This window comes from Rousettus aegyptiacus, unplaced genomic scaffold, assembly GCF_014176215.1.
Source record: "Rousettus aegyptiacus isolate mRouAeg1 unplaced genomic scaffold, mRouAeg1.p scaffold_m13_p_4, whole genome shotgun sequence".
NCBI classification, from domain to species: Eukaryota; Metazoa; Chordata; class Mammalia; order Chiroptera; family Pteropodidae; genus Rousettus; species Rousettus aegyptiacus.
The window spans coordinates 115,779,696-115,803,499 of record NW_023416307.1 but is presented as its reverse complement, the minus strand read 5'-3'; the positions used below and the strand labels follow the sequence as shown (position 1 = coordinate 115,803,499).

Here is a 23,804-nt window from a genome sequence, read left to right as displayed (position 1 = left end):
AGAAAGGCTCACTCAGTACACACCCTGTAGAGCTCAAGAGCTGGGAGGAAAATTTGTTTTCACTGCTGATTTTATTTGCCTTCTCTAGGCAAGAAAATGAGCTAATTTTCTGCTTTACCCTGGCTGCTAGGAAGCTCAAAGCCAAACTCTGTGGTGCTGTGCTGCAGCTCACCTTACTCTAGTGTCACGGATTTAACTCTCGCCACACTCGGCTCTTTTACTCTTATTCTCATTCGCATGGTTTTTGCTTTTATTCTCTTTATGTTTATTTATAAGGAAAGACGTATCATTTTTAAAAGAAGTAGGTGAAATAATTATAAATATTTTCTAAGTATGCTTTGTCTGGCAGGAATTGGGTGGAAACTGTGGGATGCCTAACCTGGGGCATGGATAAGAGAAGAGACACTCGACAGCCCAGAATTTAGAGTTGTGGGCCTGGGTCATTCTCATAAGACTGGAGGCTCTTGGGAACAGACGCTTCCTTCCTGGGACAGGAGCATCTGTCTCCTTTGTGTTCCAGTGCTAGCTTCTTTATAGGGCAGTGAGCAGACAGGCCTGTTCCTGAAAACTGGTGTGAAAATCAAATTATGTCATGCAAATCTCATTGCAAAGGGGCCCAAAAACTTGCTGAGAATGGGGAAGTTGGCCTATAAAGAACTGCTACTCATTTCACTTTTTTTTTGAGTCGAAACTGGTTTTCATGGACGGGAGACTGAATCTTTGCTCCCAGAGAATGTTCTCTTGCCCTAGGCCCTCAGCTGGGGGCTGGAGTGATCATTTAAATGGGTGGTTTAATTGTTCTAAATCTTCATTTCCCTCCTTGAATAATGAATGGACTGGACTGAAAGCTCTCCAGGGGCCTACTGGCCACAGGCCTTTGAGGTGCTAACAGTAGAAGATTCTAATGTTACACGATGCTAAGTGTACAGGACACTGTTCTGAGGTGCTGAGATTTGGCCCGATGGAATCACAGACACCCACTCCTTGGACTCACACCACCTTTATTTATAATGGCTGGAACTTCCCTTCCCATCACAGCCCGGGCTTCACAGGTGGCCCTGTGGTCACAGGATGGCAGCCATCTGCATGCAGTGGGGCAGGATGGGGATTGAAGAAGGCGTAACTCCTCCCATCAGAACTATAGCTCGACAGACCAGCAGGAAATCTCTGTTCCCGGGGCCTTCTCTTGATAATCCAGCTTGAGCTCTCTGGGATGGATGGACGGACGAACGGACAGATGGACAAATGGATGGAAAGAAGGACAGACAGACAGACAGATGGTCAGCAAACCTCAGGTGTAGTGGGGAGAGGGAAAGAGCTGGAGACGGGAACATAGAAGGTGGAGTTTCAGGGACCCATAGAATTCCCTCTGGCATAGGCCAACAAGGCTCGGTTGCCCATGGGGACTCAAACATGTGTGGTCTCCAGGGTCAGGGGCTCCAAGAGTTCAGAGGGAGTTTCCTACTGCTCCCAACTTACCCTAGTGATCACTGGGCTGGTGTGTTTTCTATGGGTCTGAGTTGACTGTCTTTTGTGGGGTTACTGAGAGCTGGGTCAGACATGTCTAAGGCATCAACCTTTTACCTGCCTATCTCTAGTTCCTGTGCAAGGACAGGGAAGTGGGGGCCCGTAGACACCAGCTCTCAGTCTTCCAACCCCACCCCTGGCAAAGCTCAGTGGTTTGTTTGTGCTGAGTCACCTGGTAGCAGAGTAGTCATGCCCCTGAACACTCAGTGTTCGTTTGCTGTCATCTGCCTCTGTTGGGGGCCCCCAGAGCACATCCTGGTAAAACTGGCCTGAGAGACAAAGGGTGGATCAGCAAAGGATAAAGACAGGGAGGCCGGGAGACACATAGAAATTCGGGGCATTGCTTGTTTGAAGGCAGAGGTGATTTCTGAGGATGCCCTGAGTGTAGGGCCATGGGCGGCATACCAAGGGTCCCGCCAACGTGGCTGGAGAAGCGGTCAGTATCCCGCAGAAGGAGCCGGAGCCCCTGCCCAGGGCCGTCCCAGAAGAGCAAGCCAATGGTCACTTTATCTGGGCTGCTGAGCAGCAGGAGCCCTGCCTCGTCCTTGGTCATCTTGAGGCTGTAGGGAAATCCAGCATCCTGAGAGGAAGGTAGACATGGAGACACCCACAGAGACCCTTGGCAGTTGGGGTGGGAGTGAGTGGGGACTGCCCCCTTGTCCTCAGAATTCCTGTTGTAGCCTTGGGGGGGAAGTCCATTAAATTTCTGGGTTTTAGTTTCCGCATTAGTAAACTGGGAACAAAGTTAATTTAATGATATCTGGTTATCTCAGTATTTATAAGACAAAATAATCGTTCCTTTCCCTCTTAGATTTGGCTTCTCATGAATTTATTTTATACGATTCAGGGGGTACCTGATACATTTATTCTGTCCCTTTTGTTTTTATGGCTAGTGCCACTTTCTTTGGATGACTAGTGTTTAATCGTGTGTTTTTATTTCCAGAAGGGCAAGTCTCTTCTCATTCTATTCCGTTCTTTTTTACTTAACGTAATCTTTGAAATTCTTATCTTTTTCATTTTCTTAGAAATATTAGGATCCTTCGAGCATGTTGAATATGACCCTGCTGTTTACCTGAGGTTATTTTAAATGGACTTACACTAAACTTACACTATCTTTTGACATGATTCAACATAAGGGCGTGGTCTGTTTTTCTTCACGTGTATCTTCTGTAGCTCGTGAAAGTGTGTGCACCGCCACTACGATCAATAGGAATTCTTTATTCCATCTTCTGGTGTGCATGACCAAGGCATAAAAATGCTATCAATCTTTGTGTATTTATCAGATCATAGGAAACTAAGATCTTTTTATGAAATCAGGAGGTTTTCAGGTGAGCCCCTCAGGCTTGCTAGGTGCTTATTCATTTGTTAGGTGGAAACCAGAGTCTGCTGAGGGGCTCACTGAGAGGAAACAGATAAGGATCTTTGTACTTGGCACAAGCTGGGGGCTCCGAGGCCAATGCTCAAAGAGGGCCAAGGTCCTCCACCTCTCTCCCAAGCCCCTTGTGACTTCAGGAGCCACAGAGCTATGTCTGGAAGACTCTATGGTGGGGCAGCCCCATCCAAAAGAGGTCGACATCCACCTTCACTACCTACCAGCTGCCCAGTGCTTGATGCCAGATAGACCTGTCTTTCCTCATTGGAGCTTCAAGACTATGCTGGGGATAACACTCGTGATCTCCATGAACAGTACCCTCCAGCTTCTCATTCTAGTCATCATTACCTGACCACATACAGAGCTGCCTTCCAGTATACTCAGCAGACACTATCCCTTTTAATGAGCAAAGTGCTTCTTGGCCACATTCTTCCCTTAGCTTCTAACTCAGGACTGGGGTCATGAGTTATGAGTGAGAAAATAGGCTCAGAGGGGCTAAGTGCCCTATCCAGGGTCATAAAAGATTAGCAGTAGCACTAGCTCCAAACCACACTGTCCCTTGCACAGGAGAGTGACCTGGGTTAGGTATGAGGGCAGCCAGGTCCCCAGGACAACCCCTAGGTGCCCTCCAGAGGAGGAGTATAGTGCAGGGCTCTCTGCATCTCTGCCCGTCCTGTGGGCACAGCCCACTGCAGAGGACTCATGCCCAGCCCAGACACTCCATCCCCAGGCCCATGGCCTCAGGCTACCTGCTAGCGCTGTCACCAGCTAACACAGCCTGAGAGATCACTGCTGGCACCTAGCCTGAGACTTACCCAGGCATCACTGAGAACAGTGTATTCTTCCACTTGTACGCAGAGTTTCTTCGATTCCGAGTCACTACCACACGCGTAGGGGTCGCGTGGACCTGCAGCTGGGGGTCCCTGAAGGTCACCTCAATCCATGAGAACTGAGCCTTCTCTATCTCATAGTGGCCAGTCACCTCAATCCCTGAGAGAGTCGGGAGCAGAGGGGTCAGAGCTATGGCCCCAGCTTGGCACTGGCCTGAAATGCACGTCCTCCCTGATTATGTCCTGGAGAACCGTCCTTCACCAACTCCCCAGGATTCCCTCACACCGGAGCACGGTTTCCACAGTCTTTTTACTCATCCCTTGGTTTCACATGGCTTTGGGAGGGCCCCCAAATTCTCAGTGATGGCTACTATTTAGATGAGAAGGGAGATCTTGTCTGAAGTCAGCTAACTTTCACAAAGCCCTTGTGGTGTGCCTGGCCCTGAGCTAAGTGCCATGGCCAAAAGCAAGATGGAAAATCGGTGGTCCCCACCCTCAGGGAGCAAAGAGACTCTAGGCCTGGCATGCCGAAGCGGGAGACTGTGTTTGGGTGAGTGTCCCTGAGTGCTGTGTGTTTCCATGTCTGATCTGACGCTTCAATTCAACCAGTAAGACCCTTCTGGGGCTTGGGGGCAGGGCTGTCCAGCATATCTCCTTCCTCCTACCATTCACTTCCTCCGTAATCTCTACAGTCCCACTAGTATCTTTCGGAGCTCTGGGCTTCTGACTACCCCTTCCTCTGCCTAGTGGACCCCCATTTGTCATCTGCCAAGGCCCAGTCACTCCTATGTGACCCTGTGCAGCCTCCCCTGACCCTCAGACAGCCCATGCCTCCTCCTCTGGACTTGTCTCCACATTGCTCTGGGCTTTGACTACAGACCATTGTGCTTATCTACACCCAGGTTTGTTTTTCCTCCCCTGAAGTATGGCATTGCCTGGAGGCAAGCCCACATCTGGTCACCCTGGAGTGCCAGACCAGGGAGACCTGCATATGTGTGCCCAATGAAAGGCCTGTGGGGTGGATGTATGTGTGCAAGTGTTGGTGCTCAGGGGTGTGACTATGCCACGACCGAAGACAGGACAAGGCTGCTCATGTGCCTCCCTGGGCAGGTGTCCCACTGTTGTCTCCAAGGTCGTGAGCTGGAGGTGAATGGTGCCTGGGTCTCTCTGGGTGAATTGACTAGATGTGTACCTCTCACCTTGGTCAGGGTCTGACAGCAGGTTCATTGGCCCCTGAGAATGCTCGATGTCCACACAGAGCCGGTCCACGCTTTGCCCAGGCAGTGGCAGGATGGCAGCAGGAGCCTCGGTGAGGGCTGAGGGGGATGGCAGCTCACCTGGGGGTGCGTGTGTGCTGGTTGTTTCTGAAAGGAGAAAAAGTCTGGGTTTAGGTATCCCCTTCCTGGGGAGTTGGGGGCAGGGGTCATTGAAAGATGGAGTAGTGGATGGGTGTGGCTGGGGCTCATTCTCCACTTCAACATTGAGAAAACTACACTACATGTTCGTAGAGATCCCTGGAGCTCTCTCGTCCCAGGGTCTCTCTGCTAGAGGGTTCTGGTCTAGGGGCTACCTTTGATCTTGAAATCCACGCCATGAAGCATTTCATCGAAACCCGAGGGTGCTGATGTTAATACAGGCGCTAGTGCAAGAACAGTCAGAAACAGAAAGGGAGAAGGCAGTCAGGATTCAGAGCAAGCAGCATGTCCTCCAGCCATCACTGCCGACGACCATCCACCATGGTCCAGCACCATATCCCCAGCCACACATACATCCCACCTAGGAAATCCTTTACAAAACGATTTTCTAACAGAAGAGCATGCTATTAGGAAAAACACTGAGGAAACAAGGTCCAGCCTGGCTCTGTGCCTGTGTCTGAGTCCAGATTTGGAGATCGGAAACAGCTCAAGGGATCAATGATGGCTTTGGGAATGGAGGAAGTCTTCCCTTTCTAGAAGGCTCTATCCTGAGCTAGTCTCCAGAGCATAATGAATCTGATTCAGTGAAAATAAAGGACACACTACTAATGTCATGCCCCACAGCAACTCTCCCTGGTCTTGTTGTGCCTAGCCCTGAGCTTGGTTGGTGCTTACTCTCATCCAACTCTACAGGCAGATTTAATTGTCACCTTAGGGAAACAAGGCCCTCCAAGGTCAGGAAGTGACTTACCTCTTAGTCTTAGATTCGGGTTCGAGAATGAATCAAAGGAATAATGAGGGCGAAGAGGTCCGGGTGGTCCCAACCTTGATGAGAAGCTGGGCAGCATCTCAGCAGCTACAGTTTTAGAAAAGTTGACACCTGCATTCTCTTAAAGCAGTGTCATGGGTCCCCACAGCCAGGGCTCCAGGACTCACTCCAGGAGAGGGATGTGAAGAGGGCAGATGGCTCCCTTTCCCACACCTGCCACTCTCAGAGCCTCTCTCCCCACAGCCAGGAGAAATGCAAAGCTGGAACAATAAACCTTTCTCGAACTCCTCCCTGCTGGGATATCGGCTGCCCCTTTCCCTGGTAATGCTCCTCATTACCTTGTCCTCTGAAGCCTCTTCTGTGGGTGAGCAAAAGGTCTGCATGGTTGCCTCCTAATCAGACACACCTGAACTTGAGTCCCAGCCCTACCACCGGCAAAGCAAGTCACTCCCCCCAAAGCAAGGGCAGAGCCCAGTCTGTAGCCAGGGTCAAGGTTCTGTCAATCTCCCTTCCCCTTCCTTCCCCTCCTTTGCTACCTGTCATCCCAGACCTTCTCATTCCCATGAAGTCTTGATATCTGAAGACACTGTGACCTGGAAATGAGAGAGACCGGTATGTGCATCCAGCTAGATGGGGATTGTGCCCCTAGGGCCCAGGACTGCCAATATCCGAATGAAGAGGAAGTTGATGAAATGCACCAGCATGCTTGGGCAGACGATGCCCCCTCTTGGCAGACGGACTAGGCTGGAGAGGCCCTGGCCAGCGACCTTGTGGGGTTGGTGTCCCAGGCCTTGTGTCAGCCAACTGTTACCCAGACCAGCCTTTGAGGGTACTGGCCCTTACCTAAGGGGACGTTCCTGTTTCTGTTTTCTGGATAAAACAAAAAGAGAAGAGAGACAGACAGACAGAGACACACTGTTGAAGTGGTTTTGATAAATTCGACCTTGCTTTCCCACCCCAGCACTACAAAGATGCAGTAAACTTGGGGAGGGGTGGGGGTTGGGAAACCTGGCCTCAGTTTCCTCATCAATGAAATGGGATGAGTCTCATGGGGATCCTGGGAGTCTGTGTGTGGCAGGGTTAGGGTCTTGATTGGGATGTGGGGAAGGGGCTGGGGAGAACACTGGATCAAAACTCTGCTGCCATGGAGGCTGGGAGCCCACTCTCATACTCACCATTTTCCACGGGCTTCTCAGCAACTTGAGACTGTTCTTGGCCTTCAGGTTTGGTGACTACCATGGATGTGAGGGGGGTGACAAAGCTGTAGTTGAGTGACAAGCCCAGAGCTCGGGTCTTGAGGGTCTGCTTCTCAGCATCTGATGCAGAAACTCTGCAGGTTGATAGCATCAGAGGCTCAGCTGGTCCCTGAATGCCTAGTTAGATTTTCTCTCCCTTCCAGACCCTTGAGAGGTGGGGTTCCCGCTGGGAGATTCCGGAGCTCAGACATGATACCATGACCCACTCTCTCCATGTCCAGGAGATGCCCCATGCCAGCTGCATCTGCCCCCCACCCAGTGAAGAGCTTGGGGAGGCCCTGAGGCTGTGTGGCTGCCCCAGCAGGCCCTTGAGGGTACCGGCCACCCACATTTGCTCCAGCAGTTGCTGGATGGTCAGGTATGCCCAGAGTCTCTCCATGAAGTTGTGGAAGATGTACTTGGTGCTCTGGAACTCCTCCTGCTCTGCCATGCTGGACTCCGTTTGGAAGGTGATGTTCTGCATGAGCTGGAAAGAGGGGCCCAGGCAGGACAGGGGCAGTGAGGGTCTGATGCCCATACCCAGCCTGGCGCTTCTGAGAACTTCCATAAAGAACCTGGTTGGAGCTGGGGCAGGTCCCATGCACTGGCAGTGAGGACTGCATTTCCTTGGAGTAGAGTGGGGAATAGGGAGGGAGTTTAGGGGTGCAAGCGGCTCAGTCACAGATCTCGCAAGAGTAAGAAGGAGGCGGAGAGAAAAGGTAGAATCTATCCCAGGTGCAATAGAGCAGGCACAGAGCCAGGATCAGATGAAGGCCTTGGGAGAAAGGGAAACGAAAATGGACTCTGAACCCCAGGCCGCAGAAACAACAGCAAGAAGGATGTACAAGAGTAGTGTGGAGCAGAAGGGGCCCCCAGACACAGCCCACCCCCACCTCAAGGAAAGAGACTCGGGACAGAGAGGGAAGCGCCTTCTCTAGCAGTTGGCAGCAAAGATGAGAAGAGAACTCAGGTGTCATGGCCCTCATAGGGTTTGGGGGCCCTGTCCAAGCTGGTACCCTCTGCTGGGCCTGCGCGCTTTGCAGTGGTGACAGCCAGGCATGTGCCCAAGTTCTAGGTAGGGCCTTCTGGTGTCAGGCTGATGTGGCCAGCAGCCTGGGAAATGGGATCTGGGGCAGAGGAACCCCAGCCCTCTCTTGTCACAACAATATGGCAGCTAAAGACCTTTTCATTGTGGATCAGATCCTGCCTCCCCTGCTGGAACCATCCTCCACTGTCTCTCGCCCAGTGCCGGGCCTCAAAAAAGCTTTGTCACATGCAGGCCATCTGCACATTTTGCCCTATTCACATGTACAGCTATTTGTTTGATGATTTTCTTTAAATGAACTTTAAAAAGGCTAATACTCTTTACTTGGCCTTGTCCCAAGCAAAAATACCTGTGAAATCTTAGTTCTAGGGTTTGAGTTTATTTTTCAGAAGACACATTAAAATAAATACATAACTACTAAACAAAGACATGTTTGTTTGTGAACTACCCAGAGTCATCTTGGGTTCTGCACTTTGGGAACTCTTGGCCTCCGGGATAATACCAGCAGCTAACACATATGGAGTGTTAAACCCCTCAGCAGCCTTACAAGGTGGGTAAGGTAACCGATTCTCATTTTAATACGGGAGAAAACTGAGGCACAGGGAGATTAGGTGACTTCCCCAGGCCTCACACGTGGGACGTGGCAGGAGCCAGGCAGGCTGGCAACCTGGCATGCACTGCCCATCATGACACTTGGTTACTTCTTCAGAGACGTTGTCCTGGGCTCCCCATGCCTGCCTGCCTTGCCCATCTGCTATTCTCCCTTCACATCCTACTTGCCACAAAAGCCTGAAATATTCCTCCATCGCTCCACCATCTGGCCTCTGCCACCTCCTATTCATCCTGCAGTCTCAGCTGAGCCTCCTCCAGGAAGCCTTTCCTCATCTTCAGGCCAGGTTGGGCCTCCTAATACTGCTCCCCTGAGTTTCCGGGTTTATCTCATCAGGGACACCCCAGCCTATAGCTCGTTGTTCGTGTCTCTCTCATGCTGTCTCTCTCATCAGGGCAGCTTCCCCAGGGCCTAGAGAAGGATCTGGCATAGGAACGGGTGCTCGGTTTCTCTTTGTGGAACAAGAGGGCCCCCCTGTGGCATAGAGTCTGCAGGTAGGGCTGGGTAACGACAAGGGCACCATGTGGAGCCAAGCTCTTGACCCAGCTACAGTGGGGCCTAGGGCAAGTTGCCTGCCCTGCCTAGACCCCAATCTGCTCGTCTGTGAAGTGGGAGCAGCCCTTCCTATCTGAGTGCAACCCCAGAGGGCTGGAGTGAGGACAGGAGGGGATGTCAAGCACCTGGAGCCCTCAGGCATACAGCAGCAACAGAAGCACAGACTGACGACCACTGAGTGTCTACATTTGCAGGCATAGCATAGTTGCTCCCAGAAGAATCACATTATCTCATTGACTCTCCACTATGAGCCCTGTAGTGGGGACCGATGTCATCCACAACTGGCAGGGAGCAGTTTGTCATTTGCTCATGGTCAATTAGCTGGGGTCTGGCAGGGCTCAGGTTGGAACCCAGCTCCTCTGAATGCCTGCTTCAGCTTCCCTTCCTCTCCAGGATGGCTGGCCACACTCACCAGCTGCCCACTGACTTTGGCTGAGAGCACATCAGGGCTCTGGTCCCGGAGTTTCCCAGCCACCACCATCTCGGAACCCTTGAAGAGCAGCCGGAAGTTGTCCTGTGTGACATCCTCCACGGCGTTGCTTGGGTACTCGAAGGCCACCGCTGTCAGCAGTGGGTTGGCCACCTCCTGGTAGAAGTCCTGCAGGATAGGGGGTGTCATGAGGTCTGGGCTGGGATCTGCCTGCCCCTCTGAGCCACCCTCACTCATGCAGCCCACTGGGGTCAGGCTGGCACCTGGAGCTGCAGGGCGGAGTCTGAGTCCTCATAGATGCGCCGAGCCAGGCCGCCATTGTCCAGTGCCAGCCTCTCCAGAAAGGCGTAGCTAACGTCGAAGCCAAAGCCCAGGCAGAAGAGGCTGTACTGGCCACCTATGGCATCCTGCACGTTCCTCTGGATCGTCTCAGGGTTGGTCTCCCCTGGACCCAGTGGTTTGGGAAGGAGTGAAAAAACAGCGATTTGCTCAAGGGTTATTTCTAGAATCTCAGAGTCAGAGGGGCCTCAGGAATCCCTCCGCGCCCCCTCCCTGACCCCCCCCCCCCCAAGTCGGGACCCATAGCAAGCCATTATGGAGGCCCAGCTGCTTCCTCTGGGCAGCGTGCCCTTGAATTGCTGGCAGTGCCCTCACCCACGGTAGGGTCGCCATCAGTGAGGAGGATGATAAGGGAGACGCTCCCTGAGGGCAGCAGCTCCTCCCGGGTGGCTCTTTCCAGCAGCTGCACAGCCATCAGCATCGCGCTGTTGATGTTGGTCCCTGAGGGGCACACATTCTCAGCATGGCTCCCAGGTGGGGTTCAGTGCCTTGGAAGCCTCCACCTCGCAGGGCTGCAGAGGCACTCACCTCCCTGGGCCTGGATGCCAGCAGCGTAGGTCTTGGCCTTCTTCACATTCTCGGCTGAAGCTGGCACCAGTGATGGCTTCCACTGGGTTGCTTCCTCACTGAAGGGGACAAGGTTGAACTGGTCTTTGGGGCTGAGATCATCCAGGATCTTGATTAGGGCTTCCCGGGTCTGGGCAGGGGAAGTGGAAACAAGGTGGGTTTCTTAGGGGGAGCCTCGCTCATGTGCCCTTGGGCTGTACTCCTGGGCCTGCATCGGGAGTTGGGACATGGAGAATGCTCTAGGGGAAGGATTTGCCCCACACTCTGACCAACCTTGATTCCTGGGAGCCCCCTACCCAGGAAGATGCAGGAGGGAGGGTCTGCCTGCTGGACAAGAGCTGATGGTGTGAGGCATGTGGGAGGTTTCAGGGCCCTGCCCTGGCCCACGGGACCCACCTGCTGGATTTTCTTGCCTCTCATGGAGCCACTCTTGTCAATGACAAATATCACATTCTTGGGTATCGTGGGCAGGCCCTCGGGGGCAAAGTAGTGCACAAAGTAGCCATTCTCAATCTGTGACCAGAGTAAGATGAACCCCAGGTGACGAGAGCTGCAACCCTGCCCTGTCCCCGCCCAGCCTCCTCACCCCCAATCCTCGGGTCCCCATGCTCTTTTCATTCCAGCTCCTCTATCTCTGTCCCACTGCTATCCTCCCCCAATCCTTGCCATCTTTTAGGGCTCAGTCTGGCCCCTTCTTGCTGAAGCCTTCCCTGCTCACACATGGCCCACAGGAACTCTACATGCACTTTACCTCCTATTTGTTTGAATACTTGAGGTAGCTTATACCAAAGTTCAGACATAATAAACCTGAGATCCAACAAAAGAATGAAGAGTCCAAAAAACAAAGTCCATCGAGAGTAGAGGGGAAGCACAGAAACTTCTGCAAAAGAAGCTACTGCAAATGAACATAAAACTGAGCTGTGAGCCTCCTGGCAACCAAGGCAATAAGGGAAATGCTGCAGGGCAGTTCTTTAGCAGAGATAAAGTATTGTTTTTGTTTTTGCCTCAGAAAGGGAATTCTTTCAGGTACTATATAACTAAACTACTTGTTTTCTGTCTAGCTGCCCCTGGTACACATTGATAAGTAGGAGCAGTTATTTTGACTTTTCTTCTAGAACATCCAGGCTTAGGCTCTTAAAGGTGGATGGGTTTCCTGGTTGTCCTGTTCTCGCCTAGAGCCCACACACCTGAATGGAGCCCCCAGAAAGGGTCCGGTTCACATCATAGCGGACGATGAAGTCGCCATTTATAACTGTATCCTTTTGCTCTGAAGACTTCTGCTGCTGGGAGAGCGTTGGCTTGAATAGGATGTGAGCCTGGAGAAAGGACCAGACTGAAGTTGGGAGGAGCAGAAAGGCCATGCAAACACCACCTCTCACTCGGCCTAAGTGAGAATTCTAGGATGCAGCCTTGGGTCAAATCACAGGAAACTTTCTCTCAGGCTGAGCTGTTAGATAGACTGCCTCCATACAGAGGAGGGGGTGTGAGCATGGAGCCCCTGCTCCTGGAGTTGTGCAAGCAGAGGCTAAGCTCAGGATGTGTACAATCCAGCTATCTCCTCCTCTCCTCCACGTCCTGGGACCCTCACATCAGCGTCACGTCAAAGTCCTTCCCCCCCGATTTCAGAGTTCAAACCTGCACACACTGTCTTCCTCTAGGCCTTGCCCACCCCGTCTGTCAAAGGATAACATGGACACAAGAGACTTCAGAAGCCTGTCCAGCTTAGAAATTCTGCCCAACTGTCCCATTCTCTGGAAATCCAAGGCTCACAGGGCTGGCTTGAAGACAGGCCCCTTGGTACCTTAACCCACTGACTGTGGCAGGCCCACCTTGGTCTGGGTCTGTGAGGTGGTGAGAGCATTTTCCAGTTCACTGGTCATGAAGGTGCTGTCTGTCTCCAAAAAGCTGATGCCCTGAGGCTCGAAGATGTGAATGTCCATCTGGAGGCAAGAATTGGGTCATCAGGTTAGCTAGGAGCCAGGGCTACTCCTCGCAGGTGGCAGAGGGAGAAGGAGAGGCCACCCTCTGCAGCGCAAGGGTCATCTAGGAGCTCTCCTGGAAGGAGGCAGCACCAGTACCTGTAGGTGCTTGACCAGCTGTTGGGGCTGGACTTTCAGTAGCAGCTCATACACTCCCAGATTCCGCTTGAGCAACTCTTCATACACCAGCTCGAAGGTGACTTTGGCAGCAGGAGCCACACTGACTGATACCTGGAATTGCTCCATCTTTCTCCCAGTGGCCCTGGGGGAGGAGGGCATCAAGTCTGCCCCTCCGGACCACGTGGGGTATGGGCACCGGAGGTGGAGGAAATAGGGCTAAAGGGTTGAGGGTTGGGGTAGCTTCTGTCCCTCCCCACTGGGGTCCCCCGCCACCCCTTTGGGCTCACTTGACAAGGCCAGCGCTCTCTCCCCTGGCCACAGCTGCACTATACTGCTCCTGGGCTGCAGCCTTCTCCTTGATGTTCCCTGGGTAGGTCACACCATCGATGATCCTGGGGCAGGAGAGCAGGTGTTTTTTAGAGCCTGGTGCGGGCAGTCCACTCCAATCCCACCTCTTCCAGGGATCCTCTCTAGGATTCGATGTGTCTCTTGATAGAGTGCCTGCCACCTTTACCGTTTATTATGTACAAGACTCTGTGCAGGGCCCTGGGTAAGGGCAGGGGCCTCTGCAAGGTATGCTAGGCTTCCATCAACCCTGAGGCGTGCACAGTGTAAGTGAACATTCGTTTCACTGAATGGACAAGGGAGGGAGGTTGCAGAAGAGGCAGGGCTGAGCTAAGTCCTGGCCTCTCTTCTCCCTTCCAGTCTGGCCCCACATTCCAGTTGCCCCTTCCAGGTCACAGACTGCTTCCAGAGAAACAGGTCAATCACCAGCAAGAGCTTTCTGAGCCACATTTGCATCCAGCCCTCTGTCCAGCTGTGTGAGGTAGACTGAGGAGGAGGGAGATGCCACCCTCCCAGGCCATTGGGAGACGCAGGGCTAAAAGGTTCTGAACCCTCTCCCCTGTGGCTGTCCCTTCTTCCCAGCAATACAAGGCAGGGGACTCTGCAGAGAGAGTGGCCTCCAGGAAAGTAGGTTTTGGACAACTGCTGGACGGGACTTTTAGGGGTGGGGACACAATCCTAGTGGCCATTCTTTGGAACTGAGAGAACTGCCTGGGCTGTTCCTCGAGGAGGAAAATGAAGACTCTAGAACCTCCTTGTGGGGTGAACAGGGACATGACAGGTAAACATAAGCCTGCCATGTTGTGAAAGGGTGGGAGCTGCAGAGGTAGGCGGGGAAGGGGCAGCCAGGATGTCAGGATCGAGTGTTTTTCCTCCCCACCATCCTGACCTTTCTGGTCAGAATTTAAACCCGGGCTACAGATGGGGCTGGTGCATGGATCGTAGGGCTCGTCCTTCCAGATGACTTGTTGAGTCCTAGCCGGGTCAGGGAGAAGGGCACCCTGCCCGCAACTTCTCTGTTTCACTCAGCAACAGGATCTGGCTGGACCCAGAGAAATGTGCAAGTCCTGGGCTCTTGGCAGATGCGCTGGGCCTAGAACCTTGCAATCTAGTGAGTGGTCTTGGCACCCATGTGAGGGGCTAAGTTCTGCCTATTAAGCTCATACTGTGAGTTGGGAAACACAGCCCCTGGCTCTGGGGTTAGAAGAAGGAGGGGCTGCTGGGGTGGGATGGGCAGGGATAGAAGGAGGAGCCAAACACAGGGACCCAGTCCCCACTGCCATTTTTTCAGAGGTCTCAGGGTACACTGGGGACCCTGTGTGAGAGACGCTCGCTCTCTCTGCTTTACCCATCACCCTCCCTGAGTTTCTGGGATCAGCCTCCCTCTGGCCTGTTCTCAATCACTGCCTCTCCTGCGGGGCCAGGGACAGACAGAGTTCTCTTGCGTTTAGCAAACATTGCAAAACTGAGTTAGGAAGAGTGGGGGAGGACAACGTGAGGATCATCACCAGCTCACAGAGTCCACAGAAATCCCCGGGGCCTCCTAATGTGGCCTCTGACCTAGAGCAGAAATGCTCTCTCTGCAGTACCCCAGTTGGGGTGTGGGAGACTCGCCTGGCTTAGAACTTCTGGTGCCAAGGAGGTCTCCTTCCTCAAGGCATGGCTCCATTGTGGGGCAGCCCAGGGGTTAGGAAGTTTTCTGTATTCTGAGCTGGAATCTGCCTTTTGGTAACTCCCTCCCTGCCTGGGCCTGGCTTCAGGCTGCCCAGAGTCTGAACTCCTCAAAGACAAAGACACAAAGATGCAGTGGTTCTCCACCTGCCACCAGGGTAGCACTTAGGGATGATGGAAGATAGATGGAGGGAAAGATTGAAGGAGGAACAAAGGGATGGACAAATGGATGAAGGTACGGAGGTATGGAGGGAGTGATGGATGAAGGAAGAGAGGAAAGAATGGATGGATAGAGAGAGGGAAGGATGGATGAAGGGAAGGAGGAATACATGGAGAAATGGAAGGAGGAATTGATGGAGGGAGTGATAGATAGAGGAATGAAGGGAAGAATGGATGGAAAGAAGGAGGGAAGGAGATCGACAGAGTAACCAAGGGAGGAATGAATAGATGGAGGGAGGGATGGATGCAGGGAACAATGGAGGGAAGAAGGGATGGATGTTAGGAGAGACTGATGGAGGGATAGAAGGATGGAAGGACGGAGAGAAGGAGGAATGAAAGGATGGATAAAGGGTGGGAGGGATGGAGAGACAGAAGGATGAGTGGAGGGATGGAAATGTCTCTGAGAATGCACGAAGTTTCTGGGGAAAGCCTCTGGTTTCCTGTATTGCCTACAGGTGGAGTGCACACACCTCACATCAGAAAGAGGGCCTCTCTTCCTGTCGGGGCACAGGGGGGATGGTGTCACAGTGCTGGGTCGGGGAACAAGCTGAGGAGGAGGGCAGGAAGGTACCTACATGGAGAAATTGGTGATGAAAGCTCTCTTGGGCAGCTCCATCTGGAAGGTGGCCTCCTGCATAGTGTCAGCTCTGTTGACTACACGGCTGGTGACAACCGTGTGGGCAAATCGGGACGAGACCTTGGAGTCCACAGTGAGGCTGTAGATGTCGATATCATTCTGGACCAGTGAAGGAGGAGGGGTTTCAATGTTAGCCTAGCTTTGGACAACACACGTCAAGAGCGAGCCTTGGTCCCAGACCAAGCCCTGACCCTCACCCCCCGACTGAACCACTGATCAGGCCTCAGGATAAACCCATGAAGCATTTCACATGTAAACCTTCCAGAGGCAGCCGTGTGCTTCATCCCCCATCCTACGGTGCCATGGGGCAGGGGATCAGTCTGTCAAGCATACAGCGGGTGGTGGAGCCTGGGAGGGACTCTCATTTATCCTGGCCCCGGCAGGATCAGGAAGCTTATGATCTTAGCTCTGCCCAGTGAAAGGGCAGAGAACAAGTCCTCTGATTTCTGGCAACCTTGACCTCCATGGAAATTGAAGAAAATAGCTCCTGCCAGTCTCCCACCAAGGGCCTACAGAGCTGGGAGAATCTGGAGGCAACAAGGGTCCAGTCTCTAAAAGCTGGGAATCTTCTTTGTCCCCGTTCCCTGCAGCCGTGGACCCTCCCGTTGTCCTGCCTATCCTCACAGGTCACTGACCCAAGTGTATGCTCTCCATCCCAGGTCTAAGGTCCCTTTGTGCACACATGAGGAGCCTTACACATCTCCCGCCTGACTGCATACAGCACACTTGTGTACACACCGGCTCTGTTTAGCTCTACACACACCTTAGCACAAAGGTGCGTGACTGGCTGAGTGGCTTGTATACACATGTGAGTGCCCGCTCTGTACCAGGCACTGTACTAAGCACAGTATTATAAACTTCATCTTCACAACAAACCTCTATTATTACCCTGTTATACAGATGAGGAAAGTGAGACAAAGAAAGTATAATAAGTTCTTTCGAGACCAGCCAGAGAGAGATGGAGCTCACTAAATCCATTCCTACCCACCCCACTCACTGTCAGCGTCCAGGGGCAACTTGCTAAGCTGCATTTCCTCACCTGGAACATGGGATAGAATCAGCCCTTCTATCAGATGGGACAGTGTCCCTAAAGCCCTTAGGACAGTGCCTGGTGGATGGTTAGCACCAATTTCCTTGAATACACACTGATCCATGCTCACGTGTACTTACACTTACACACATACAAGCTCTCTTTTTCACTCAGTCACTAGCTCACACCACTCACACTCAGGCACACATACAGGTGCTCGTGGCACCTGCTACCTTTTGGGCAGTGGTGGTCTGGAGAACAGCCAGCAGCAAGAGCAGGACCAATGCAAGACCACAGGTCCAGGCAGGAGCTGGGGTCTTCATTGCGGCTCCAGTGTCTGGCAGGCTGCTTCTGAACTTGAGAGAAAGTGGGGAATGAATTAGTAACTTGTTCACTGCCCCGCCCCTGTGGGGGCAGGTTCTGGGAAATTGGGATCTACAAGCCAGAAATTGTCATGGCCTCAGATAAGCAGGCAAACTGCGAATGTCCTGTGGACCTTGGCTGGGGACAGGAACATGTACAGTAAGTCCTCAATGTCATCATCGATAGGTTCTTAGAAACTGCAACTTCAAGAGAAATGACATATATTTCACCCTTGGTTAATTGATATAAATGAGTTCAGTTCCTACAGCATATTTCTGGTCACTAAAACATTACCAAACTTCTAAAGACAGACCCAAAACATTTCTAATATTAAATATTGAAATAAATGTGAGCTATACATACATTCTAGAAAGATAATATAAATAAGTGAGAAAATGTTTTTTCCAACCCACCTGTTCCAGTTCAGGGTTGCGGGGGACCAATGCCTCTCCCGGTAGCTCAGGGCTCAATGCGAGCTCCCACCCTGGACAAGCTGCTCTTCCATTGAAGGGCACACTCACACATGCCCAAACACTCAGACTGGGGCAATGGAGACATGACAGTTCACCTCCTGTGCACATCTTTGGGATGTGGGAGGAAACTGGAGTACCTGGAGAAAACCCACACACACATGGGAAGAATGTGCAAACTCCACACAGATGGTGGCCCTGGTCAGGAACTGAATTTTTTTCATCAGCCTTATAACCAAACGAGATTGAATGAAACATTTGAGGACCTGCTATACTGAGGAAAGGCAGGCTCAGGTGGGAGTTGGGTATTGGTACCCCTTCCGAAAAGGTCTAGAACCCTGTCAGGTCACCACCACGCCTCACACCAGTGGTTCCACCAGCTCCCTAGGGCTGGGGGACACAACCAGCACATTCTTCATAAGCCAAGCCTGGGGGAAACAGAGCGGTGGCCAGGAAGAGGAGGGCTGGGGGTAACTTCTGAGAAGGAGGAGCCTGCGGGCCAGGTCAGTGTGACGGGGCAATGGGGCCCTAAAAGCACTAAGGACCCTTTGGGGTGTCTGAGTGGAGACAAGATTTGCTGTGGCCAAGGCAGGATGGATCTATCCTATTTTGGGGGTAGAGAGGCTGGGCCCAGGAGCCCCCAGGCTGCTGCTGTTCAGGCCCCATTAATCTAATCAGGGCTCTCGGTTCAACTCCAGCAAGGCTTCCAACAACACAAGACCTGCACTCTGGCAGTACAAACAGAGAGCTGAAGATGCCCACACTTTTTGGCCCAGAGGCCTCCCTCAAGGGAATTCACTGAACAGAAGAGAAAGGACAGAGCTCGAAGGGGCCGATTTAGTGCGGTGGTGTGTACACTCAGGCGGAGGTCAGTTGTACCAAGAGAGCCCATGAACTGCAGTTTGGGTGAGAAAGGGCAGATCACTGATCCATAGCAAGGCAGTGCCCTTGTCATGAGCCCAGGCCCATGGTGGGATTATGGATGACTTTATTCGACTTTCCTTTAATAACGTCGAAATGCTCCTTTCATAACAAATAGCAATAAAGTGGCTCCTGAGTTGGGGGCCACAGCTGGGATAAAGATGCTTCAGAAGTGCGACTGGGTGCCATATCCTGGGTTGAGGGAGTATTGGGTGACACTAGCTCTGGGTGGATGGGTAGCCATCTTGGGGGCCTACTCGGGCCCTTTGGGCAGTGATTGGCTTGCAGAAGGCTGGGAAGGGGTCTCCTCCATCTGTCCTGCCTTGGTCAACACCAGTCACGTCTGGCCCCGAGAGAAGGGAATCCTGGACTTTGCCGCTGTGTCTGTGGCTGCAGTCAAAGTTCCCTTTCTTTTTAACTACCACAGCCAGAAGTCTCATATCTGTGCAGTTAGACTGCTCGCCCTTTGGCTGATGTGACTTGATTACACAGGGGACAGACTCCATCAGCGATCCAGGGGAGGAGCCTCTCCAAGGAGCTCAGTGTGCAGGCCCAGGCCCTGTTCCCACAGAAGGTCTGCTCCTTTGGGACAAAGAGCATGGGCTCGGCCTGGAAACAGCTATATAAGGAGGCCAGGCTGGCCTAGAATGTGGGAAAGGCTCCGAGCAGCCAGCTCTACCTGCCCAGGTGACAGGTGGAGAGCTTCCCTGCAGGCAGAGCTCTAAGTCAGGCACTGCAAGCCCGGGCGCTGTCAGTGCAGCCCCCTGACTGTTGGTGGTTGTGCTGTCACAGCTGGACAGGCCTCTGCAGTTCTCTGAAGCTCCATGCACACAGGGGACAATGAGGCCTGAAGAGGAAAGGATCTCACAGAAGCTGAGAACCTAGTGTTCCCACGGCTCAGGTAGAACTGTGAGAGTGGCAAGGCAGAGACGCTCACCCTGAATTTGGAGAGGGGAGAGTAGCTTGGGAAGCGGACTGCCACTGGCCAGAGAGGAGCTTCAGTTGAGGGATGTAAGATGGCAAGGAGGTAGTACAAATGAAGGTGCAGAGTGAGTGGGGGCTGTGAGGTTCCTGGCTCCTGCAAAGCCTTGGGATCCCATGGCATCAACAGAATATAAGGGGAGAGCCCCGTTCTCCCACCTGCTTCCCTCTGAGCAGTGTCACTGTGGTTTGTTTTATGCAATAGGCTCCAGCTCAACTCCCTTGTCATATACAAGGAGAAACCGAGCCTCAGAAGAGATGGTCTGAAGTCACAGAAAGTCAATGCCAGTATCCACATCCAAGGCTTTCTAGCATGTAGCAGTGGCCGTAGGGTACCTGCATTATCCTCTAGGACTGGCCCCGCAAAAGCCAAGAAGGGCCCCCCCACTCCTGCCCTGCCCTCCTCTCCCCTACACTTAAGGGCCATGGACAGTGACAAACCAACACGCTCCAAACGCTGGGGCCACTTGGGCATCCTCTTTATTGGTGTTTCTCAGGTGCTGATACAGTCCCTGGACTGTTGGGGTAGGGTGGCGGTCCCAGAGGCAACAGGTGAGCAGGTATGTTCTGGCATAAAAAAGAGTTCTTGGGAAAGACTCCTGTGTCTAGGTATTGGCAGTGGTGAGGGAAGTGGCGTGCACGTCTCAGCCAAAGACACTCTTGGCGGGTCCGGCTTTGGGCTTCTCAAAGACGGTCTCAGTGCCAGTCCGGGTGCGGCTGAACACTGAGGGGGCGGCAGCACCAGCTTGCTCTGTAGACAGGAGGGGGAGGTGTGCTCAGGGGCCCGGCCTGGCTTCTTAGGGAGAGAAGGCCCCTTTTCTGGGGAGCAATCCCGAGACCAGGAGCTCTGGACTCTTAGAAAGGACCCATTGCCCCCCACATCCTATCCCCCCTCCCATTGACACACATCTGCACCCACTGCCTCCAGCACCTCAAGAACACTCACCACACTCTCGCATGACCTGGTAAGTCTTGGACTTGATCTCCTGGTTCTTGGTCAGGTTCCATCGGGCCCCCTTCAGATCCTCCTCCTTCACAGGGGGCCGCTTCTTCTTGATGGGGGTTTCCGGAGTGCCAGCCTTATAGAGTCCAAACCCTCATCTTACAACCCGAGGCCCTGAGGCTGAGACCCCTTTCCCACTTGTGCCTTAGCTGATAACTCCTCTTCCTTGCTCACTGAACTCAAGCCAATTCAAGATCCCATTCCTCTTCTAGCAAGCCTTTCTGACTATATTTCCCTCCCCGCCTATCCCCGAGTCTCTCTGCCCTTTTCCAGACTGAGAGCTCTGGGCCTGTGGGTGCTGTGGCCTCACACTGTCTGCTTGCCAGGCTAAGCTGAGGCCTGAGCACAACAGGCAAAGGAAAAAGGAAAAAAGGAATTGGCTTTGAGGCTGAATTCCAAGGCTTTTGGTGAATTCTAAGACCTGACAGGGTTTCCCTTAGGGATTGCCACTTTCCCCCCAAATTCCCAGTATCTACCTTGTGTGTTTGGAGGTGAGAACAGGGAAGAGGAATCAGATGCCCATGAAGTCTCAGTCTAAAGTTAGCATACACCCACTGAACAGGCAGCAAGGACAACCCTTCCCTTAGCATGCGGGTCTGTCCCTCCAGTGCTGGGCATACCCAGATTCAGTGCTATACTCCTTCTCAATCCCAGGTGCCCTGGAGTCTGAGGCCTTACTCCTTCCTAAGCCCTGGGGGCAGGCACATGGACTCCCTGGTCCCCAAACCTGGGCCAGGCTCGTGGGGCAACACACTACATCCCCTGCTGAGATACATCTTGCTGGAGAGACACCCAGGCATAGACTTGTACACTGACAGACCCAGCCTCACAGGTGTACACACACAGAGCTACAAACATGCACAACTCCACACACCAAGTCGTACAAGCCCCCTCCTCAAACACAAAGGCACATGCAGAGACCCTGAAGTACCACACACATTTTCCCTACTCCTAACAAACCATGGAATACGACCAAACCCAAGCTAAACAGAGATAATCTTAGTTAGGATAAACTGGGCCAGGGGCTCTCTTCCCTGATCCCCAGCCTCCCAGGGGCTGCAGAGCCTCCTATGTTTATGCCTGGAACTCAGCTCAGGACAGAGCAGCTGGAGATGATGGTGTCCAGTTCTCCACCCCCCAACCACACCAACACGGCTGCGGTAGGCCCTCCTACCTGGGACATGGTGGGTGTTGTGGGAGCGCTGCTTCGATGGCTCCTCTCTGGCAGGCAGGAGCTGGTTGAAGAGATCTGAGTGGTGCCCAGCCCTCTGGAACTTATATAGTCTGCTTGCCTGTCCTGCCTGAGAAGTCACTCCCCCTGCTTCATCGGACTTCCCAGTGATTCAGGATCACACAGCCACTGGCTTCAGAGTTTATTCTGGGGGATGATAGGGGCTCACTGAACACTGCTGCCTGGGGGGCTGCGGCCCTGGCGACAGCAGACAGCTGGGGAGACCCTGTACTCTCAGGAACAGCTGCTCTATTTTCAAGTGGGAGGTGCCGGGACTGGCAGCGACTTGTGTTTATGAATGTAGGTCCTGGAATGCGTGGCAGTAGAAGCTGTCTGCCTGTAAGTCCATCTGGGGGGGGGGGCGGTGTCCCTGAAGAAGGGAGGGCCCTGAGCCGGGCTGGATCGCTTTGAGTTTGCTTTTCTTGGTCTTCTACCCCTTCCCTGGATTCCAGAGAAAAGGGACTTCCGTCCCTGCAAAGCAGCAGGGTGGGAGCTTTGCTCCTGCAGGCTCTCTGGGCCCCCGCAGTGGACTCAGAGCACAGGGGCTACCCCTGATTCACAGGTGGAGAAACTTCAGCCAAGGGAAGCCTGGAGAACTCTCCATCTGAGGTTTTGCTAATGCCTTTGTCCAGCTCCTAGTGCGATGTTTAGTAAAGGGATGAAGAAGGCAGGGGGTGAAGTGCCCAGGAGAGAAGGAGGAAACCATACTTTGTGGTAAATAAGGGTAAGCTGACAGCAGGAAATAGCACCGAGCCTCTGAGATGAAGTCAACAAAATGCACCTGGCCTGAGGACATTTAGGTTGCTGAAAGAGGGTAGGGGAGAATGAAAACCATTCCAGGTATTGAGCTGTGGAGAGAGGTACAGGCCCAAAGGCTCCCCTGAAGATCACTCAGTTCTCCTCTGCTAGCTCCTAATACCCCAAGCCTTGAAGGGAAGGCCCCTAAGGCACAAGGCAGGACTCTAAGCCTAGGATGGGTGTGGGGAGATGTGGATAGGTCAGGGCCACTCTGCTCTTAGTATCGGACACACCCAAGCTCCTTGTCAGTTTGTGATAGAGATTATTTTTGAATGCCTGAAGGCCCCAGACAGAGGGAACTCAACCAGGCACTGACATCTGGTTATCCCGAATGCAGCTCCATTGCTGTAATATATCAAACCCCACCCAAATACCCACCTGTCTGGTCCTGACCCCGGGAGGCCAATGTGAGGACTGCCAGGCTCCATCTGAGACAAGTGCTGACATGAGGAATGCCTTCAGATAGCTATGGGCATAAACCCAAGACTCCAACAGGGGCCAAGAGACAATGTGGGCAGGCCCAGCCTGTGAGGGCCCAGTCCCCAGGGTGAGTGCTTTGGTGCTGCCCCCACAGCTGGCTCTGCCCAGGGAGGAATCTGCCTTCCAGCCCCATGGCCTCAAAGACCAGGGTGTGGGATGTTCACTCTTCATACTCCATCTCTCAGAACCCCACTCTCCTCAGAGGAGGTGGAGTAGCTTTTACTCACATTAGCAGGAAAGTGGAACGGCAAGAATATGTTTGCTTTTTTCAACATCAGATTCTGGTTCCCACATCATCTATGAGGTGATACAAGGTTCATTTTCACTGTTTCCTGGAGAGAACCTTTCAATCCACTGGGGAAATTTTCTTGACCCCATTAAGTTGTTTTGATTCCAGATTATACACAGCTGACAACCACAAAACTGATGTTTCTTTTCTTTTCTTTTCTTTTTTTAAAAAAACAAACTGTAATAAGATGTCAAACTTTATTGTAAACCATTTTACAATGTAAGTACATCATCTTCCCTTTCATTTCAAAATTATGTTTCTGTGAATCGTAACGCCACCGATTAAACACCCCCACTAGGCAGACAGTGGAAGTAGACTATGGTTTGTTCACATAGGTCTGATTGCTAATAAACTTCATGAAAAGAGAAATCACATTAAATCCACCCACCCACCCACCCACCCAAGGAGCTCAAGGTGCTAACAACAGATGGACCAGAAGTCCCTCACCAAGAACAAAGCCCTTTAGAGCTACCGATGTTTCACAGGGTAAAACAGAGTTCTCCTCTCCTGGCTGGAAACATGAAACTTGTAAAAGCTAGCCCTACACCCTATAAGGCAGCTGCTCTGAGTGAT

The 23,804-nt window shown here is 52.6% G+C and overlaps 3 protein-coding genes across 5 annotated transcripts in view; all 3 read right to left on the bottom strand.

Moving 5' to 3' along the window:
- Positions 1 to 981: 981 nt before the first annotated feature.
- ITIH4 (inter-alpha-trypsin inhibitor heavy chain 4) lies at positions 982 to 17,231 on the bottom strand. Of its 3 annotated transcripts, XM_016121821.2 has the most exons (23): positions 16,929 to 17,208; positions 15,604 to 15,764; positions 13,081 to 13,185; positions 12,773 to 12,935; positions 12,524 to 12,634; positions 11,882 to 12,010; positions 11,091 to 11,207; positions 10,656 to 10,824; positions 10,443 to 10,568; positions 10,052 to 10,233; positions 9,771 to 9,956; positions 7,499 to 7,635; positions 7,089 to 7,243; positions 6,757 to 6,783; positions 6,450 to 6,506; positions 6,252 to 6,305; positions 5,896 to 6,000; positions 5,300 to 5,368; positions 4,929 to 5,093; positions 3,715 to 3,889; positions 1,933 to 2,087; positions 1,700 to 1,796; positions 982 to 1,208 (listed from the first exon to the last, which is right to left on the bottom strand). In XM_016121821.2, exons 1-23 carry the CDS (start codon positions 17,016 to 17,018, stop codon positions 1,139 to 1,141), a joined length of 2,805 nt encoding a protein of 934 aa, XP_015977307.2. In that variant the 5' UTR covers positions 17,019 to 17,208; the 3' UTR covers positions 982 to 1,138. The 3 variants fall into 3 exon arrangements, with proteins under 3 accessions (XP_015977307.2, XP_036074667.1, XP_036074668.1); XM_036218774.1 differs by having other exon boundaries at positions 1,700 to 2,087; positions 16,929 to 17,231; XM_036218775.1 differs by lacking the exon at positions 6,252 to 6,305 and having other exon boundaries at positions 1,700 to 2,087; positions 16,929 to 17,214.
- A 2,652-nt stretch (positions 17,232 to 19,883) lies between these two features.
- MUSTN1 (musculoskeletal, embryonic nuclear protein 1) lies at positions 19,884 to 21,714 on the bottom strand. The gene is made up of 3 exons (XM_016121838.2): positions 21,608 to 21,714; positions 20,377 to 20,509; positions 19,884 to 20,181 (listed from the first exon to the last, which is right to left on the bottom strand). Exons 1-3 carry the CDS (start codon positions 21,614 to 21,616, stop codon positions 20,075 to 20,077), a joined length of 249 nt encoding a protein of 82 aa, XP_015977324.1. The 5' UTR covers positions 21,617 to 21,714; the 3' UTR covers positions 19,884 to 20,074.
- Positions 20,503 to 23,804, bottom strand: part of LOC107498562 (store-operated calcium entry regulator STIMATE) — a 52,836-nt gene continuing 49,534 nt past the window's right edge. The window contains exon 9 of the mRNA XM_016121833.2: positions 20,503 to 21,811. Coding sequence (XP_015977319.2) covers positions 21,800 to 21,811 — 12 coding nt within the window. The 3' untranslated portion in view covers positions 20,503 to 21,799. The remainder of the gene's footprint in view (positions 21,812 to 23,804) is intronic.

Bases quoted from the DNA above. Each gene is read 5' to 3' on its own strand.
- ITIH4 (XM_036218774.1), bottom strand. From the start codon at position 17,018: ATGAAGACCCCAGCTCCTGCCTGGACCTGTGGTCTTGCATTGGTCCTG. The intron at 10,569-10,655 runs GTGAGTGCCTCT...TGTGCCCCTCAG, and splicing joins TGGCATCCAGGCCCAGGGAG to GGACCAACATCAACAGCGCG. The intron at 6,306-6,449 runs GTAGCAAAGGAG...GTGTCTGATTAG, and splicing joins GAGAAGGTCTGGGATGACAG to GAGGCAACCATGCAGACCTT.
- MUSTN1 (XM_016121838.2), bottom strand. The intron at 20,182-20,376 runs GTGAGTGTTCTT...TCCTGTCTACAG, and splicing joins CCAGGTCATGCGAGAGTGTG to AGCAAGCTGGTGCTGCCGCC.